The sequence below is a fragment of the Haliotis rubra genome, unplaced genomic scaffold (genome assembly GCF_003918875.1).
Source record: "Haliotis rubra isolate DU_JTF1 unplaced genomic scaffold, ASM391887v1 Scf99, whole genome shotgun sequence".
NCBI classification, from domain to species: Eukaryota; Metazoa; Mollusca; class Gastropoda; order Lepetellida; family Haliotidae; genus Haliotis; species Haliotis rubra.
The window spans coordinates 1,638,082-1,659,181 of record NW_025767734.1 but is presented as its reverse complement, the minus strand read 5'-3'; the positions used below and the strand labels follow the sequence as shown (position 1 = coordinate 1,659,181).

General features: G+C 39.5%; 2 protein-coding genes across 2 annotated transcripts in view; one reads left to right on the top strand and one right to left on the bottom strand.

The window, feature by feature from the left end:
* The window catches only part of LOC124265644 (serine/threonine-protein kinase 32B-like), a 155,398-nt gene extending 149,351 nt beyond the window's left edge, over positions 1–6,047 (bottom strand). The window contains exon 1 of the mRNA XM_046700437.1: positions 5,554–6,047. Within this exon, the coding sequence (XP_046556393.1) occupies positions 5,554–5,605 (52 nt within the window). The 5' untranslated portion in view covers positions 5,606–6,047. The remainder of the gene's footprint in view (positions 1–5,553) is intronic.
* A 1,542-nt stretch (positions 6,048–7,589) lies between these two features.
* LOC124265686 (leucine-rich repeat-containing protein 27-like) overlaps positions 7,590–21,100 on the top strand; it is a 33,621-nt gene continuing 20,110 nt past the window's right edge. Inside the window, exons 1-5 of the mRNA XM_046700485.1 lie at positions 7,590–7,975; positions 15,802–15,994; positions 16,567–16,713; positions 17,323–17,569; positions 18,625–18,717. Coding sequence (XP_046556441.1) covers positions 7,706–7,975; positions 15,802–15,994; positions 16,567–16,713; positions 17,323–17,569; positions 18,625–18,717 — 950 coding nt within the window. The 5' untranslated portion in view covers positions 7,590–7,705. The remainder of the gene's footprint in view (positions 7,976–15,801; positions 15,995–16,566; positions 16,714–17,322; positions 17,570–18,624; positions 18,718–21,100) is intronic.

The following is a 21,100-nucleotide window of genomic DNA, read 5'->3' as shown; positions in this document are numbered from 1 at the left end:
TGATTAGACACAATTTTGGTTGTCTTCTATTTAAAAACTTGACAAAAAGCCTGACTTGCGTTTCTTTTGCTGTTCAGTATATTATGCACGGAAAACCAGTACGTGTTATTGTTAGGTATACCAATTACATATGTCAAACTGCACAATACGATCATGCAGAAATAGCTGAGCAAATTTTATAAAACTGACATTTTCAATATGGCTACAACTTTTTTTAAATCTTATCTAAATTATGTTACCACTTAAAGACGCCTCAGCTGGGATCAGTAATGCTGATCAACAGCGTTAGTCTGCATAAGCCTAGTCGTTTTAGCGGTGATTTCGGAGAGACGGGGTAGCCCAATGGCTAAAGCGTTAGTTTGCCATACCAAGGATCCCGGTTCGATTGCTTGCACAGGTATAAAGTATGTAGAAGAGATACCCGCTATCTTATGCTTGTCCGGTAAAGCAGAAGAGAGACCTGCAACCCTATGCTTGTCCGGTAAAGCAGAAGAGAGACCCGCTACCCTATGCTTGTCCGGTAAAGCAGAAGAGAGACATGCAACCCTATGCTTGTCCGGTAAAGCAGAAGAGAGACCCTATGCTTGTCCGGTAAAGCAGAAGAGAGACCTGCTACCCTATGCTTGTCCGGTAAAGCAGAAGAGAGACCTGCTACCCTATGCTTGTCCGGTAAAGCAGAAGAGAGACCTGCAACCCTATGCTTGTCCGGTAAAGCAGAAGAGAGACCCGCTACCCTATGCTTGTCCGGTAAAGCAGAAGAGAGACCTGCTACCCTATGCTTGTCCGGTAAAGCAGAAGAGAGACCTGCAACCCTATGCTTGTCCGGTAAAGCAGAAGAGAGACCTGCTCTATGCTTGTCCGGTAAAGCAGAAGAGAGACCTGCTACCCTATGCTTGTCTAGTGATACACTTATGTTTTATACCACTCTCAACGCATATATATCACAATTGTCACAATCTCAACAACTCACAACTTGAAGCAAATATTTCACCAACCGTCTTTACGCAGCCCCGATTATCCACACGAGTTTTGTTTTGTGCGCGTCGGTAACCAGTGACATTCACCATGGTGAACAGGTTGTAGTGAGTGCAGAAAATGTGTAACGGACATGAGACGACACCAAGGTAACATGAATAAAATATACTCCGGGTTGTCGCTGAAAACAGTGGTTTTTATACGTAATATAATACCTTGCTGCTTCATTATATTCAGCACCTCCTTCTTGACAGCTATCAAAACACGCTGGGTACAAGATGTGACATTATACGCTGACTACAGCAGTATCGAGAAATGGGAAACCAGTATAGGAGCGGTCTGGGGAATCGAAGAAGGACGGCGATTGAGTTTAGTTTTACGCCGCTTTTAGCAATATTCCAGCAACATCACGGCGGGGGACACCAGAAATGGGCTTCACACAGTGTACCCATGTGGGGAATCGACCCCGGGGATTCTGTGTGACGAGCGAAGGCTTTAACCACTAGGTTGCCCCACCGCCCCCTGTCAGAGTGTAATGTCATGGAAAGCGACTCGACTCATAGGCTCCAGAGTACCAAAGGGACGCAACTCTGCACAGCGAATAGCAGCGCCTTAGACGACTGGTACAACGACGACAGGGTTGAACCTTCCGCTCTCCCGACAGACGCTATGTTTGTGAATCAGGGTCATGAACCAGGATTTAAACAGTAAAATACAAACTAATAATAACAACATTCTCTGGTAGGTCTCGTTCAGCTTTACATCTGTTCCCAGCTTAATGTCACATAAACTTACAGGATATCACCCAACCACCATATTAACTGTCACAAAGAGATCCTCGTGAACGACGTCGAATCTAAGAACGTCAAATGATGTCATTTGAGAGAGAGAGAGAGAGAGAGAGAGAGAGAGAGAGAGAGAGAGAGAGAGAGAGAGAGAGAGAGAGAGAGAGAGAGAGAGAGAGAGAGAGAGAGAGAGAGAGAGAGAGAGAGAGAGACATTACAACGTATAGGAGCAGATGTCACCGTTCATTGTAACACAAAACTGAAGGTCCAGGGTAGAATTGGTCTTCAGCAACCCTTGTTTGTCAAAGAGGCGACTAACGTGATCGGGTGGTCAGGCTCGCTGGCTTGGTTGGCACATGTCAACGGTTCCCAACTGCGCAGATCGATGCTCATGCTGTTTGATCACTGGATTATCTGGTCCAGACTCGATTATATTTACAGACCGCCGCCAAAAGCCGGAATATTGCTGAGTGCGGCGTAAAACTATATTTAATCACTCACTCATGGTAAAAGGCAGCGGATCGACCACGTGTCTTCAATGTTTCATTGAAGGTTGAAAATGGAAAGAGGGGCTGAACAGAACAGAATAATTTACTATCACAAACATGTATTTCATTCAAGCACATATTTCCCTCATGACTATCTGACGTTTACACTGATATTTCTAATAACTGACATGTACTGAGCCTTCATGGTAAAATGGACTATGTTTCCGTCAACACAGCGACCGTATAACTACGACAGTACGTGTCACATAGAAACGGATCCTGTTTTTTATAAGTAAACTCAAACATACGTACAAAATATTTTGTTTTCGGGTTAAACGATTCAATGTGTTTTATTTAAATAAAAATCAATCGCGAATAATCAGTCAGAACGAGTTGAGTTGATCATGACTTGTCACTGTGCAAGATGTACGTGAGTGTTTGTTTGCGAAGTGTGTGTGTGAGTGCGTGCGTGTGCGTGTGCGCGTGCGCGCGTGCATGTGTAATGTTTAACCCACATCAATATTCCAGCTTTATGACGGCAGTCTGAACCCGATAATTGACACCATGAGCATTGATCTGCGCATATGGGATACAATAATCGAATCCGGACCAGACCATCCAGTGATTGGCATCATCACGAAACTGGGATATGACAAGTCAGCGAGCCTGACCACCCGATCCCGTTAGTCGCCTCTTACGACAAGCATGGGTTGCTGAAGAGAGGTTACAACCAGGATCTTTAGGTTTTGTTTGTCTGATGTTTAACACAGCATTCAGCAATATTCCAGCTGTAAGGCGGCGGTGGATCTTTAGGTTCTGAGGACACATGAACCTACTGAGGTCATGTGCACGAATGAATCGCCTCTGTCAAATAAAATGCGGACAGTTAAAGTTTTCATATTGTTAGAATCCTATATCTGTTATCTGTAATATGGTACAGAACTACATTAATAGTGTAGATTTACATTAATAAGTCATCAAATAATGTTGCTAAATATATAATCGCCTCTCGGCTAGTCTTTCAATCTATCCAATTTTAAGCTGTATCCATTGATATTTCATAAACCCTGTGGAAACATTCTTCATTATATATAGCATCAGAGCTCAGCACGTTACGAGAAACGCAAATGTTATTAGCTGGTCCTGTGACCGGAAATGTTATTAGCTGGTCCTGTGACCTGGACCTGCGAAACCGGAAAGTGTAAAATTCCGTCCTTGTGACGAAGCAACGGATGTCGCATCGTTGTATACGTGTTTGTTACACATAGAATATTCTAGATGTAAAGCGGCGGACTGTAAATACCTGAATCTGGACTAGAGAAACCTGTGATTGATAATCCGTGACCGGACAAACCAGTGATAGATAATCCAGACCAGACAAACCAGTGATAGATAATCCGGACCAGACAAACCAGTGATAGAAAATCCGGACCAGACAAACCAGTGATAGATAATCCGGACCAGACAAACCAGTGATAAATAATCCGGACCAGACAAACCAGTGATAGATAATCCGGACCAGACAAACCAGTGATAGATAATGACCAGACAAACCCGGACCAGAAAAACCAGTGATAGATAATCCGGACCAGACAAACAAGTGATAGATAATCCGGACCAGACAAACCTGTTATAGATAATCCGGACCAGACAAACCTGTGATAAATAATCCGGACCAGACAAACCAGTGATAGATAATCCGGACCAGACAAACCAGTGATAGATAATCCGGACCAAACAAACTAGTGATTATCCAGTAATTGATAAACCGGACCTGACAAACCTGTGATAGATTATCCTGACCAGACAAACCTGTGATAGATAATCCGGACCAGAAAACCAGTGATAGATAATGACAAGTGATAGATAATCCAGTCCGGACCAGACAAACCTTGATAAACCAAATCACTAGTGAATCCTGGACACAATCCAGTGATTGATAAACTAAATCACCGAATCTGGACACCCGTGCCGCTCAGTCGCCTTTCAGGACAGTTACAGTTTGCTGAGGCCCTTTATGTCCCGGTATCCCATCTGTCAAATGGCGGGGCGGCAAATTACATATTTTTGTGATTATCAAGATATGCATATTCACCTTGTTTCGTTTTAAATAGAGCAACAGACCGAAAACGACACACTTCATGTTGTAAAACCAACACTGAATTCAGGAACCTTATAAAACCAGTTATACGCCGCCTGATCCTGTCGACAAGTCCCTCTGACAGTTCCTGACTTATTATAGTTTCCATATTATATTTGGCTGTTTGAGACTGAAGAAAGCAAGACTAGATTCTACATTCCTGGATTCTATCATCTCATAACGGCCCTGTTCCATTTATATGTAGTTAGTTGTCTTATCAAATCTATGCTTCAGAGACCGGGTGTTAATCTAACGGTCAGTCTGTGTGTGTGTGTAGTCAGTGGGTTGGGGTTTACGCTGCTTTCAGCAATATTCCAGCAATATCATGGCGTTGACATCAGAAATGGGCTTCACACATTGTACCCATGTGGGGAATCGAACCCGGGTCTTCTGCGTGACGAGCGAAGGCTTTAACCACTAGGCTACCCCACCGCCCCCTGTGAGTGTGTAATGTCATGGAAGGCCCTCTTGTGTTCCCAAATAAAAGTAAAATGTGTTATTATATGATTATATGACATTTTGCTGTCTACCCTTCCCAAGGATTATGCTACATGTTCTTTTACGTTTGCTAAAATGGTGAAAAGAATATGACACTATTGGCACAGTTCCAGTGGACACATAACCATTGGTAAGTTTAAAGGTCATATTTTTGCCCACGGGGGAACTAAAAGTTGACACACCTTTATAAAGAACGTCACTAAAACACTTGTTTAATAATTGTTAAGATGACGCATCTTATGAACATATATCACATTATAACACTATTTGCACATTGAAATGACTGTTTAAATAGTCATTTCCAAGTACAAACAGTGTTAAACAAACAGTGATCTGTACGCCAAACGGTTTGCAATGAGAATGTATTTTTCCGTTTACATGGCAAGGTCTTCCATAAAACGAAACGGTTGGCAATGACATGCGTTGTTGATTTGTTTCGTTTAAATGACAAGGTCTTACAAAAAATGAAACGGTTGCAATGACAAGCTATTTTTCGTTTAAATGACAGGGTCCTCCGTGAAAGATCATTTTTCCATGCCAATGAATGAAGGAGAAATTGTTTATGCTTAATCGACAAGATATTTCGAATACGTAAAAAGACTAATTATTAGTAGTATTCCAAACTGACGAGGTCACAAATACAGGTGGTTGTTCAATTAATTCTTACCTTCTCCATTCGCGTCGAAAGATTCCTTCCGCGCCGAATGCCCCGTTCCCATTGTACAGCCAATTTTGCTGAGATTTCAGTGGACCACCATCAACCTCGGTGGTCTAAGCTTGAAAGAAAAGTCACGATGCGCAGTGATAATAAAGTTACACGGCGCTAGTCCGAGCGTTCACAGCGTATATGTCATCCTTGTACGTTAGTCCAGTGCTGTGTTCAGCATTGACATACATCCGATGGGTTTACAGCCATTCTATTCACTGAGAGCTGTTTCCCGTACCCACTGTCACAGCATTGATCCTTTCACTTTACAGTTGAGATCAGTTTTTCAACGGAATGAATCAATGCAGCTTTACCAACTCCTGTGTAGGACAGCCTCAGGCTATAAATGAATCTCCTTGATTTTTTTCTCGCAAGAAATTCTATTCAAGTGAATGAAAATAGTTTTTCTCACTATCGACAATTCGCACAAGCGTGTGTCTCTTGCATGTGCTGCTTTCGAGTTTGGCTGAATATAAACATCACGTGATCTCATAAATATTTACATTTTGTACGGCATGGGTCACCTAGTCACATGATTTATCACGTGATTTGCAAATCGATACTATTTGCTTGAAACAAAATTATGTTTCTAACATACGCCAGTCGGTTTTCAGAATAACTGCTATATTTTACGATGAATCTGGATGAATTATTCAAACGTGTGTATGAAGTGTGAAACTTGAAACTACAATAACACCGATAAAGACTGAAAGCGAAGTATGGATGTGAAAGTGGAAGGTCAGTTATGTTGGTGACACATTTACAGGTATTGCGACAAATAATAATATTAGTGATGTGCACAGATTATAAATAAAACAACAACGATTTGAAGAAAATCTTGCAATATACTAAATTAAACAAAATATATGATTCACATTTTGGGAAATATGATCAGGACTGAGGTGCACGGCTTGTCTTCAACCAATAGGAGATCAGTTTGAAGAAGAAATGTACAATACAAAGGTCATATCATGTCAAACTATGCGGTGATTGTTGATTTGTGTATCAAATATATCGCATTACTCCTATGACGTGGTGTGTATTGGATGTCATGAAGGGTTGTTTTGTTTTGCTTTGTTTTGTTTAGTTTGTTCTTTATTGGTGTAAATCGCTCTGATTTTTTCTTTTGTCCTTTACCAGGGGCGTAGCTACCATTATAAACAAAAGCCCGGGTTTACGCATGATTGTTGCTAAAAAGGTTGGCCAAGTCCTTAATACTATTAATATAAAAAGCTTTGCAACCTATTGGACTTACACGAAAAAAATGTCTTGCTTCGCGCCTGTTTACTGTTTTGCGTCTCTTTGGAACCCGAAAAAGACGATTGTCTTCTCAGGGTTGTTGTGTTATTCATATGAAATAGATGTAGTTCTAAACCCATGATGATGCAGATACGAAGCCGCTTTGACCGATATCCATTAAATAGGAAAGCAAAAAAAAAAATGTTAGCTTTCTTGAACAGTGAAACGCTTGTTAGGCTCTCAAATGCCAACCATCTTGTATTATATCTAAGGTTGCATTGTGTGCGTTTTCTGTTGGGCACTACCCTGCGTTACCTTTTATTATGCACCGGTTAAATCAGATTTAATCTGGTCTACATTGGTTGCGAGAAATATGGAAACCTTTGTTGCTCCGGTCACTCAAAATCTTCAACCAAAATTAGTAAAACACAATAAGGAAGAATTTAGATGAGGTATTATGCATTAATTAGGCATTAAAAATATGGTTAGATAAGTAGTGAAAATTTCAATGCATGGCTGTTTGGATTGTGTTACACATTGTCGCTCTTTGTGCGTTTTGTGCGTGTGTGTGTGTACAAATAACACGTAGCAAGTAATTATTCACAGTTTCATTGATACTTTAATATGCACGAGTAGTAAATGAATTGAGTCTATATATATTTATTTATCTGCGACTTTGGCATTTAGTTACGATTACATATACATATAAACAGTTGTATTTAGAATAGTATATAAACTCAACGTCGCCATAGTTACAAGACAGCTTTTCCGCCATTTTGGACGAGGTGCAATGTGTGAGATTTCTTTGGAAAAGAATAAGACATCATGCATCAACTGAGAATATGAACACTTACAGCATAATTCTAACGCTATCATGACTAATTTGCAGAAGAGCACCGAATCAGACCAACTGTCTGATTCGGGTGCAGAATCACCGTGTAGTGAACTTCAACAACTTGACATAGATCTGGAGTCGAGGGATGATTCTCCGAGTGTACGAGCACTTGCCAAAACGCGACAACAAGAGGAGGAAGTGCTACAAATTATTAGACAAGTAGAAGCTCTCGGTGCTAACACTTTAGATCTGAGCAACAAGGGACTTTTGCATCTACCAGAGGAAGTATTAGAACTGAAAGGCCTGGAGGTAGATCTATAATAATTATTAACTGAACCAATAATCAGTTAACAAGTTAGTCAGATGACATGTCGGTCCAAAGTGACTTTCTGACAAAACTGATTTTAATTTTAAGGTTCATTTAACCTAAATCTTTACAATATTAAAAGCTTGTGAAAAGCTCATTTACTTAATATACAGGTTTTACACTGGACAATGTATAGGAGATACAAACCCCATTAGAACTTGAATGAGTGGGACTTATTATCAGGATATAGATTTTTTATTTTATTTTTATTTTACAACACATATATTTAAGCTGCGGAATAAGTGAGAGACGACTTGATTTATGGGTGTATGAATAAAGTACGAAGAAAGAGGTTTAGGGATGTACGAAGGTAAGAAAATAGAGGAGAGAAAGGATGGTATGATCAAGCATTGGTTTGCGTCCATCTATATTACTTATTAGTATAGGGGCCCATTTTTCTGCAAATTTGGTCTTATCTCCAGAAATGAATTTCTCTATGTTGTGATTATATTTTATTAGTGGTAATAATTGGGTAAATATGGGAATAGTCTTATTGTAATGACAATTTTGAATGTAACGCTTTAGTTATTATAAAAAGGTGGTTTTCAAGGATACTCAACTTTGAATCGCCAAGAAGGAAATTATTCATATTTAAGTCTAATTTTAAATATGTTTTGTTTCTAAAATATTATGAAATAAAATTGTAAAGATTTTTCTGAACATAGTAACCACCATGACGATCATCGTACTAATGTTGTACTCACACTTGTAAACACGTTGTGATCAGAACTTCACAAGACACTCTAGTTCTGGTTGATGAATGAAACATGAATGGCTCTGCCAGAGCGCATAAGCAATTATCAAAACAAAACTTTGAAAAAAAACATAGGCTATCTGTAAGTATTCTTTCTACAAGGGGTGGTGGGGTAGCCTAGTAGTTAAAGCGTTTGCTCACCACGCCAAAGACCTGTTTTCGATTCCCCACATGGGTACAATGTGTGCAGTCCATTTCTGCTGTCCCTTGCCGTGATATTGCTTGAATATTGCTAAAAGCGGTGTAAAGTCATACTCACTCACTCAAGTATCTTTCTTAATAAAATGCCACAAACATGTTCAAGTGTAGTATAAATGGATAACAGACTACATTGTATTTATCCCATATCACAGATATAATATTGGTGTCAATAGTTTAAAACTAAGCACTAAAATATTTCAGTCCTCTTTACAAATTCCTGATATCACTGAAATTAAAAATCACCCCCACAAAGCCGTAACATTGGTTATCATTGATGATAACCTGAATTACATAAAGTGGTAAATTTTTGCTCTCAGCTGGCACATGTCTGTAGTGGCTGTCAATGGCTGTCTTTTTCAGTAGTGTTTTGAGTAATCATATTACTTATTTGCTGGGCGTACTAGATGAAGTTGAATTTTATTGGTCTTTGGATTAGTGGCTAAGTTACAGACTGCATTTATTGAACACCTCAACAGTAAGAAAGTGAATTCCCAAATATAACATATGTTACATTTGACCACTTTCTAAATGGCATTGTGTAATCATTGCTTTCAGCCGTGGGAGTCGCGCCAATTAACACTTATCAGAGGGGTACACAAAGCCCGCAGTCTAGACTACCAGTTGTCCGACTTCCATTTTTGTGGAAGCTGCGGTGGCTGAGCGGTCTAGGCGTCTGACTTTGTGTGCTGGCGATTAGGTGCCTGACTCTGAGGGTGCGGGTTCGAATCCCGGATGGGACTCAACCCACAAAAGTACTAGAATCTATACTTTACTAAGAAAGTGTAATCCCAATCCCAACTTTCTAAATGGCATTGTGTAATCACCTCAACAGTAAGCTATGTTTATACCAAACACTTATTATGATTTGGTTGGTTTGTTGTTTAACGCTGCATTCAGCAATATTCCAGCTGTATGGCAGTTGTCTCTAAATAATCGAGTCTGGACCAGACAATACAGTGATCAACAACATGAGCATTGATCTATGCAATCGGGATACAATAATATGTGTCAACCAATGAACTTACATATAGATATTATAAGTTGTTCACTGGTCTCGAGGGGGGACATGGGCTGATGTACCCTCAATGTTTGTTTATGTTCCCTGAGCCCGAAGTACATCAACCCCGGGTACATCAACCCATGGGCCCCGAGGGACCAGTGAACAACATATTTATCTTACCGAACACCTCAATGGTAATTTTTGAACTGTTTGAACACGGGTATCGGATAATAGTATGGAGTACCAGACAACAAGAAAAACAATTTAGAGTTAATCTCCCTTCCATCGATTTGCATTCGTAAAACATCGGTAGTTTCCGTACATCATACGTGATTCAATGTTATTCGAGATAAAGAATTGCTACTACTAATTACCAAATGAGTTCGGCATTCCCAGTTCGGGGTACATAGAAAAAGTTACTCGCTTGTAAGCAGGGTACATTGAAAATAATAGAAGAGCACTCAGCCAATCAGAAAACAACACTTATGTGTGAGGCAAGATAAAATGAAATGTTTTGTTGTTGCTGACCAATTACTGTATGTTTTAGCTGAAATGCATTCAACAAACTATGGTTATAACAAATCAGAATTAGTAGTCCCTTTGAGTTTGTGAGGTGAGGTGAAATTGGGTTTAACGTCGTACTTGAGAATATTTCGCTCATATGACGACGTGCATGCGCGTGTATGTGTATGTGCGGCTGCTTGTACTAGCCCAGACTTAAGCTGGTTTTATAGTGCTAGCCCACTGAGATACCACGCCACAGTGAAGCATGAATACCCCACTCAGACCCATTATACTGACTCCCGAGCCGACCAGTCCTTGTTGTACCCATTAATGTCGAGCGCCAGGCAGGGACCAACAAGTACCATATTTTAACATCTTTTGGTATGACGCGGTTGGGTATCGAACCTGCGATCTTCTGCTCTCTGGGCGGACGCTCTAACCACTACACCACGGAGGCGGTCCCTTTGAGTTTGTTATAACCAGAGTTTCCTGTATGCTTGAGGTACATCTGTCTTCGACTTTGATAAATACGGTCATTGTCATGCATAGATTTTGTAGGAATGATCAATATTTACTATTATAAGTCCTTCTTTTCCTGGAAACTTACATATGCGAAGCAATTTATCATCATTGTCGGTGTAACTGATCAGACCAACTCTGGCTTAATTCCTATCATTGGCACCCCATATCTCTATTAATAAAAATCACTGTGACAGTTTTGTCAATACTTGCAGTGTTGAGTGTATCTGTGATTATTATGGGTTGCCCCTTGTCACGGTTGTTTGAAGCACAGTAGATACATAGGTTGTCCTGACTTGTTAATTGTGTACTGGAAGTGTTTTCTATCACTTTTTTCCTGACTGTAGCAGTGACAGGAAGCAGACTTCAGGAATACAAAATGTCTCCCTCAATCAACTTGTGTGTCCTATTGGTAATACCCTGTAATAATCTTGGAATATCACATCAGTTGTGTTTTAAAAATGTTTCAGCCTCAATTACTGGCATTGATTTTCTGTTTGATAGAACAGGTGCATCTTTTTTCTGGAATAGTGGCTTGGGAATTCATTTTTGTCATATGTTCAGTACAAACATTAACGTAGCAAAAATATATAAATGTCAAAAATCCAACTTGGTATTCACCTGCCAAACGTTCATTGTTAATTATATATATAACCCTGAGGAACAGAGTGGTATTTGCTTTTTATAAGTGCTTTTTGGGTCTGCTGACCTGTTTTTTTCACATATGTGAAAGGTAATTAAGCAGACATTTATGTTTTGTTGTTCCTGACTTTGTTACAGTGTTTCAAAAACACTGTTAAAAAAATACTATTGCAATGAAAAAACTCAATTTTAAAAACTGTAACATAACAGGTACAAAAGAGTACAATCTATGCCCGTGATAGTTTATTGCTGCTTCCCAGTTTTTTAATGCCTTTTGTGATTGGCATGTATTTTTCTGACCATAGTGTTTAATGACTTATTGAAAAAAACATTGTTTTGCGGTTTTGATTTTGTCAGCTTACCTGATTGAAAATGCAGCAAGTTTATTCCTTGTCCTGTTTGCCCATCATCTGATGTTCTTCATATACCAGAAGCCTTCTCATAACCACTCCACCAATATAGCTGAAAGTCTAATTGCTGGTTCTGACTGATGCTGTCATCCCAATTTTACAAGTGGTTTTAATATAAGTTCAATATGGCCGCCAAACCAGCCATAGTGAAAACCTATTTGTGACCAAATAGAAGTCAGTGGAAATTGGTTTTATCTTTGGACTTATCACTGCAAGGATTATGTATTTGCTAAAAGTTTTATAACCCATGTCAACTGAGCTACCTAGCAGCCCCTTGAAACAGGAATACTTTCAGGTTTTGTTGGGACCTATTCCCTTGGGAATTCTTTGCCATGTGTCATGAAAAGATTACGGCCATGACAGAAAATTGTCACAAACATTCTCAATGGTTATTTTTGTTCAAAACTATCAATGCACTTGTCATAATTTTGGTATATACTTTCCCAAGGATATTGCCTATTTTAAGAAGACATTGATAAAGAAATAAGTAATAGGTTAAAGTCAGCATTCATGTTTTCATAAAACCTGTTTATATCTCTTGTCATTTTCTGTGACATGGGGGCTGCTATAGGCATGGAACGTTAAATATACCTGTTTCTTTAAAAATATTACCGCATGAAATGTCAATTGCATTTCTGTCTATGTTCAAGGCTACCTTTGCAGAAATATTGTGCAATGTATAGTCCATCAACTGAACTTTTGGCACCCTGTTTTTCACAATTTACCTTTTAACCAAAAATGGCTTCAAAATGTTTTTGTGCATACGCTTTTTATATCTTATGACCTATCCAAGGTTTAAATTTCATAATTTTATGTCAATTATTAAAGCTTCTTCTTAAGAAGCCATCTTATAAAAATATGAAAAATAGAAGTAGTTATACAAGGGAGTAAAATGATACGATGGAACAGCCAACAACATGGTGTGACACGCATGAATCTTGTTTACATTGTTACGCCTGCAAGCAAATCTACTGGGACTGTATAATCATCATAAATCCATTTTAAACAAGTAGATTCATTGAAGTCTTTAAAGACTGGTTGCTTGATCTCTTGTATCTATATCAAAATTTGAGCAACAGCTTGCAAATGGTATGCTTCTACAATGATGTCATGGTCTTCTTTTGAACAATATTTTCTTCAGTTTTCTTGACAATATGGATCGATGTAACCGACGCATGACATCCCTCACAACCCTTCTATCGAATTCATCAAGCTTTGTTTTCTTTGCATGTTTTGAGACGGTCCCCAATTTAACTGCCATGTCATCGTCAGGCTCTGAAATAGTGTCATGGGATTTAACTCTTTGCAGATCTCCGTGGCATTAAATGTCTTTTGGAGAAACATTCAATTAAAAAAAGAGTTTTTTTTCGCTTTGCCTCGCGCTTGAAAAAGTTGTAAACTCTTTTGATGATTTGCCGGTCATCTTTGTACAACATCGTTTTCCCTACAACCTGTGCGTGTTGACGATCTTTGACATCACTTAAGCGTGCTAATGTAAATACCCGTGCATGTACATATCACACTCACACACATTTTACAGTGTTGTTGGCTTTTCCATCAGGTGCGTTAACCCCTCGTAAAACTCTCCACAGTTTTACAATTATTATATGACAGGTTTAAAGGCAAAATCTTTAATAATCGTTTTAAAATTACTAAAATCGATATCTTGTTAGGTCACGGTATACAATTTCCATATGAACAGAGCAGTGTTTTAAAATATTCAGGAGTTTTATGTAAATTGTGAAAAACAGGGTGCCAAAAGTTAAGTTGATGGACTATAGTTGTGCCACAGTTTCTTATGAAATGTGGCACAACATTGTTCACAGTCAAGGATATTTTATAATGACCGTATTTTTCAACACAGACCTATGGGATTATCTAATAACGAGCTATAAGGTCAAAGTTCAAGGTCACAGGGTAAGGTAAAAAAATAAGTTTCTGGTTACACATTCTGACACAGAATTAATCCATGTATAAAAAAAATATTGTATTCTGAATTATCCAACCCTGATATTGAAAGATTTGGCTAATAAGAACAGGTCGACATTTATTTTTTGTGAAAACATGGTTATATCATTTTACTTTTGGGGGGCATGGTTACCTCTTCAGTCACAGAACTATACTGAAAGGCAAAAGAAACGTCATAATATTAGAAATGACATTTGAGTATCAATGGAGTATTTGAACCTATTTTTTAAAATATACACCAGAAGTCAAGTTTGAAGAAACATGAATCGTGGTCGTATAGCCTGCATTGCCCAATAAAGTATTGTTTGAGATTGAAGTTAGAAATGTTTTTGTTTTTTGGAGAGGGAAAAGTTCCCACAAACACAACATTGAAATCGAGATGCACGTGCATCATAAATGCATTCAGGCATAAATTGCTGGCTTGAATGGCAATCGTTCACTTGTTTTCTGAACACAGCAGCTATGACTAGGTTAACGGAGAGATCAACCACAACAAGCTATTGGACGTCTGCACGCTGGTCAACATGCTCGAGTCATTGCTAATGACTTCAGTTGCAGCGCATCTGAACGATAGAACGTCTTAGAGTGCGATACAAGCGCCACCAGCAGCACTGATGACCGTCCACGTGAGTGGTCAACCCGATGTAGCAACACGTCGCCAGGACCATCATATCATCCATCAACACGCAAGCAAGACCTATTTGTAAGGGCCAGAGAAACAGCTTGGGTGACCATAGGAAACCACCAGCGACCAGTCAGTGACCTACCATTCGGCGACGTCTCCAAGCCAGGAACCTGTTTTGTCGATGTCCTGCCAGGAGACCCATATTCACCCAACGTCACCACCGGGAATGTATCCAAGTGGACACAACAGCGGCAAAACTGTCGTGGGGGACAATGGAGAGGGGTTATCTTCTCTGATGAAAGTCGGTACTGCATTTCAGTGGCGTATTATTTTTAAAAAATAGGTTTAAATGTTCCATTGATACTGAAATGTCATTTCCAATATTACGACATTTCTTTTGCCTTTCAGTATATATACTCACATAATATCAATAAATATGATATTAACCACGTGAAATGTTGGTGGTAGATCTGAGACATTTCAAGGTCATCTGTGGTTATTGTGACATACGGTTGCATCATTCATCACTATTTAATGCTTGTTTACTTGTTTATGGTATTTATTTGTGTGCTCCTGAGACTTAGAATATTCTTGGATCTTCAGACGTCTTCATAAGGTCAGGGGAAGTATTTTGGGGGGACTGGAATACATGACCAGTGAGAACGAACTTTCACCTGACCAATCACAGCGGCCTTAGCCATTGGGAAGCTCTAAAATACGAATCCCATCCATGCATTTTTGGAAGGTAAAAATATGAAGTGTAGTCTGGAAAGGAATTTACCATTATGAAACTACTGCCCATAGACTTGAACAAGCTGCTGCCTGATTGGCTAATGTAGACCTCTTTTTAATCCTTTCGTTGATTGGCCAAAATTTGCCAAAAATAAAACATGTTTCTTATGTAACTTTTAATGTGATCTGTAGCGGTAGCAAGCATCTGATCATGAAGTTGTGTATAATCATTACAAATACTGCACCATTTCATTTCCCATGATGTTACCTGTCCTTGCTATTGAATATGATCACATGATTTGGACTGTAGGAGCTTTGAAGAATCTTCGCTTGGACCCTGGTGATGGTCTAAAGAGAGTTTATTAGATGTTGACCTGAAACTGGATGTGACCTTATAAATCATTCTGTTGCAGTACCTGTACCTAGAAGGCAACGAATTAGCCTACCTACCAGAAGACTTCTTCAGTTGCCTGACGAACCTGAAATGGCTGGACCTCAGACGGAACTATCTCTCACGCCTTCCCTCGTCCAGTATTGGCAAACATCAGCACCTGCGCAACCTGTTACTGGAGGGCAACAATCTCCGCACATTGCCCCTAGAGCTAGGTGAGATGCATACACAGGTCTTTAAAGCCGTTACTATAGCTTGTAGGAGTTGAAATACACAGATAGGTGTTTTGTATTTTGTAATGAATTGACCCTCTGATGATCTCACAAATGTGGGTTAAGATTTACAAGTTGTTTCTTCCGAGTAAGTCTGTCAACCAAGTTGTTTTACCAGAAAAAAAGTCCTGCGGCACTGCTATAAACAGGATGTAGAGAGGGGATTATTCTTTAACTAAATCCTTAATTTGTTTAACTTCTCTTTAGCATTGCTTCATTTTCATTCCTGTTTGTTTTTTAACCAGGCAGACAATTTTATGAGATCATTTTCTATCTTTTTTTGTTTGCCAAACCAGTGTTTCTTCCAGCTACATCTGGAAACTGGCCAAACATTTGTGTCATGTCTGTACCAAACAATTTTTTATCTGTTTGCCTAAGCTTCTTTTTTGCAGTGAAGATGAAAATGTGGCTTGTATTTGTTGTGGGTCACACTTATAAGAGTAGGTAATTTGCTTAAAATGTTTTCTTTTTCTAAAGATAAATATGCTGAATGAAGTTTAATCTGTTTCAAATAGGTTTTGTGGGTACCTTGAATGGCCTCAACATTACAAACAACCCATTGGAGTTCCCTCCCCTTGAAGTCCTTGAAAAGGGGACAGTTGAAGTGCTGAGGTTTTTGACTGAAATGTTAGAGGCCAAATCTGCCAAGTTTACAAATGGAGGTTTGTAGAAAGATATATTGTCAATGTTGTGACATCAAGAAAATATTTTTATGGTATATTTATGTTCAGCAAATTTAAGCATGAAATTCAAGCAGCCCTTGTTATAAAGTACAAACCTTGTTCTTATTAGGATCTACAAAAATTGGTGCCCAGGGGACGCCAGTAAGTAATTCTGAGGGTAATCAAATGGAGTAGTGTATTGTACTGTAAAATTTTATAATCTGAAATAGAACCTATTTATTTCTGTCTTGAATATTATTGTGCAGAATGCAATGTTTGCTTTTACTTCATCCAGTCTGTACATTTGTATGCACTGGATTTACATCTGTGTACTGTGTAAGATGCTAGAGAATCTTTATCTTTGAAGCTTTTAATGTTCAGAAATGTCAGGATAATATCAGCTGGAAAGGTGTAAAATTGAAAACAGTACAATATTGGTGGGAATGAGCAAAGTTTTTAAAATGTCAGCAAAATATTGTCCTGAAAGGTTGTAACTTTGAAACTTGGACAATATATATGTTGATATAAACTGTATTGGTGTAGTCTGGAGGATATAGGATGTTAATTTACTCACAAATCAATATCTAATGATCTCTGCTGACTCTCCAGATTCAATACTCTTGAGTAAGGAGGACAGCTCCAGTGACGATGAGTGGGATGGGTCACTAGGAGAGATTGCACGCATGCGACAACGGGCACGCTCAAAACACCATCACAAGTCAGCAGGGTCCAACCCCGACATCGGTGGCCTGGTCCCTCACTCAGCAGAGCTGCACAGACCGGTCAGCTACACAGAGATGAAACAACAGCATTTAGAGAAGTTGAAGAAAGTCGGAGCTTCGGGCAAGTTGGAGAGGTAGGTTGTTCTCGACGCAGATGAATGAATGTATGAGGATCCTGCTTACAATTGGTCTCCTGTAACCCATGCTTGTCTTAAGAGGCAACTAATGGGAACAGGTGGTCAGACTCGTGTTAGATCGATGCTCATGCTGTTGATCACTGGATTGTGTGGTCAGTTAGACTGCCACCATATAGCACTCACTCACTCACTCACTCACTCACTCACTCACTCACTCACTCACTCACTCACTCACTCACTCACTCACTCACTCACTCACTCACTCACTCACTCTCATGACAGTATGCATGTATTTGCTTATATGCCTGCCAGTCTTACCTATCATAATTGGTATTACTTGCATCATCCTGATTTATGATATGGTCACTTCTTTCACATGCTTGATCTGGTCTAAAACAAATAATGTGGTTCTGATTACCTGACAGCACATCTTTTTTAGGGTGCATGCTGTGAGAAAAAATAGGGGAGTCACGAGAATATGCTCAAATTTTACAAATTTCAGAAAAGCTCATGTACCTCCCCATTTTTTGTGAAAATTGTTGTGGATGGCTTTCTCAGTAATATATATCACAGCTGTCTGTAAATATATCAAGTCTATCATGGTGAGCATCAGTCTGCACCATGTTGATATGATTGCATGCAGCAACCAAGTCAGGAAGTCTGACTACCGACTGTAATCTTGTTAAATGACAAGGGGCGGTGGGGTAGCCTAGTGGTTAAAGTGTTCGCTCATCATGCCGAAGATCCGGGTTCGATTCCCCACATGGGTACAATTTGTGAAGCCCATTTCTTCTGTCCCTGGACGTGATATTGCTGGAATATTGCTAAAAGTGGCATAAAACCATACTCACTCACTAAGTCACTGTTCTGACAAGCATATGTTCCTGAGGACCATTTATATCTGGATTTTCATGGGTTATTTTGTGAATATGTGTAATCTGAACCACATTATTTTCATTTTGCCTAATGACTTTTAACTGCTATTCTTTCACATCTAATGATTATTATTTGAGCACTGCTTGCTTCTTCTAACTCTCTCCTCGACTGCTCAGTGCTGCAATCAGGAATCACCTTCACCGCAAGAGGAGCTCCAAGAGCTTACTGGTGTCACCAAAGAGGATTCAAGGTCATGCACAGGGGGACAGGTGGGAATTACTGGGTGGAGAGGTGTGGGGTGGAATAGGTTGTGTATATAGTCCGTTTGGCTCAAAAGTGGACCGATGAATTGCAATCTAACTAGAAAACTAATAACCATAAAATACTCAATGAAACACTGATCATAATGAAAACGTCAGACCTACTCTGAGAGGTTTTTGCAGAATTTATGTCCTAAAAATAAAAAGTTGTTTGACAAACTATCATTAAAATATTGACACAGTTCACTATTTGTTACGAGGGAGGAGTGCAGAGTAAGGGACAGCCAGGTGTGCGAGAAAGGATGGAGACGGCACAGCACAGGTTAATGAATCAATAACTTTGTCGGCACTTGTGCACGTGCTTCTCTAACACCTGGCTGTCCCTTTCCCTGCACTCCTCCCTCATAACAAATAGTGAACTGTGTCAATATTTTAATGATAGTTTGTTAAACAACTTTTTTATTTTTAGGACATAAATTCTGCAAACAAATCACAGAGTTGGTCTGATGTTTTGATTATGATCAGCGTTTCATTGAGTATTATATGTTTATTAGTTTTCGAGTTAGATTACAATTCATCGGTCCGCTTTTGAGCCAAACGGACTATAGGTAGAAGTGCTATTTAATGATAGCTAGGTGTGTGAGATCAGTGGACAGGAGTGTAGTACAAGCAGTCTGTTAATTTAGGAATCAAATTTTGTTTCTGTCTGGTAATCTTAGTTCATAAAGGTCCATACCTAGCAAGTAGGATCAATTGTTTTTGACACAGATTTCATCCTTGATGGATTTTAGGTGGATAGATGGGAAGGGTAGACATATTCATGGGTGTATTTTAGGGGAAATGAAGGTGTGGGTAACTATTGAGTTAACACAAAGCTGGTGGGTGGGACTTGACCAATGAGGTTTGAACACCTGGTGAACTAAGCAGCAGTATAGATTGCAAGTTGCCCGCTCATCAACCTAATTATACATCCAGTAGGGAAGGAGTCACCGAACATGATGATATTGTTGTAATGGAAACATTGAAGTGAGTTCAATTCTTGTTCAGTTTTGGAAATGTCTTCAGGACAGTTGACAGTAGAGCTAGTCTAAACCTTAGAAATGCATCTTTGACATCTGTTCAGGGGTGGAAATAACTTTAAAATTGCTAGTGTACTCCCGGTACAGTGGCACATGTAAAATCACTTGCCCTGATAATTTTCCGCTATACCGGCCGATTTTCTTGGTGATTTCTTAAATAAACAACATAATTAACATTGGAATGTCAACTGGACACCGGTACAGCGTGATATACAAATGTGCTTGCCCGACAGGAAAAAACACTGGACTCGGACGTCGGGCAATGGGTTATTTCCACTTCTGCTGTTATTCTCACTCTGCAGATGCCTAAGTCAAGTGAATCTTCTTTCTATGCACCTCAGAAAATAAATAACCTTTTTCAGCACTAAGATCTGCTTTTTCTGCTTCCATTATAGAGTGATTTTTTAAAAACTTTACATTCTTTACATTCAAACTGTTTTTGGATCACCTACTTATTAAAGAATAATGATTTTTCCTTATCCTGACTCATGCTCTTTTGCTTGTCTTCTTCTTCTTGCGAACTTAGTGGAAACACTTGTATCTCCCTAATTGAAGCTCCCTTCAATGTAAAATCACTAATTAGTACTCACCACGAGTTACCCCTTTCCACAAAGCTTGGGGAAGAGAGGGCCACCTTCACCCATGTGCCTCACTCTCTCCTTCTTAAGCCCAGTGAGCTGGGCGTGAGAAGCTTGTGTCTCCGACACTATATCCTTTGATTTATATTTAGTTAGTTACCTCGTATAGACATCTATAGAGGTTTAGCTAGTATCCTTCAGCGATTATATATTGATATTTAGTCGTTTTCTACAGTTTATTCACGGGGGCCGTGTTTGTTTCAGTGGATTACGTTGATGAAAATTTTTGTACTATTGCAGATTACGGTTTTATTCTGCTGCTGATCCGCTTTTAATATGCCTTAGTTGTACTGCGCCATGTTCATTTTATTCACATTGCAGTTCGCGGTACTAATTTATCAATTCTACCTTTTATTAATATTTACTTTGCGTTTGAGGGCAGCGCAGCAGATGGTCGGCGTATGCAGAGTCTAGTATGACTGATACACCTGAACCCCTCGCCAGTCTACTGCTGTTGGCCGACCCCCTCCCGTGTGGTGTTCCGCTAGAGTGGTGGAAGTGGGGCGTAGTCCGCCATCTCAAGAAGCGTCCTGCTTCCCCAGACATCCCATCGTCGCGGCCGTAGACTAGAGGTTTTCTACTACATCTCTACAGCGGTTGGGCCTGTATGATGATCAGCCGATCATCATACCTGATGTACATCAAAGAATGACCGATGTCGGCAACAGTGATGTC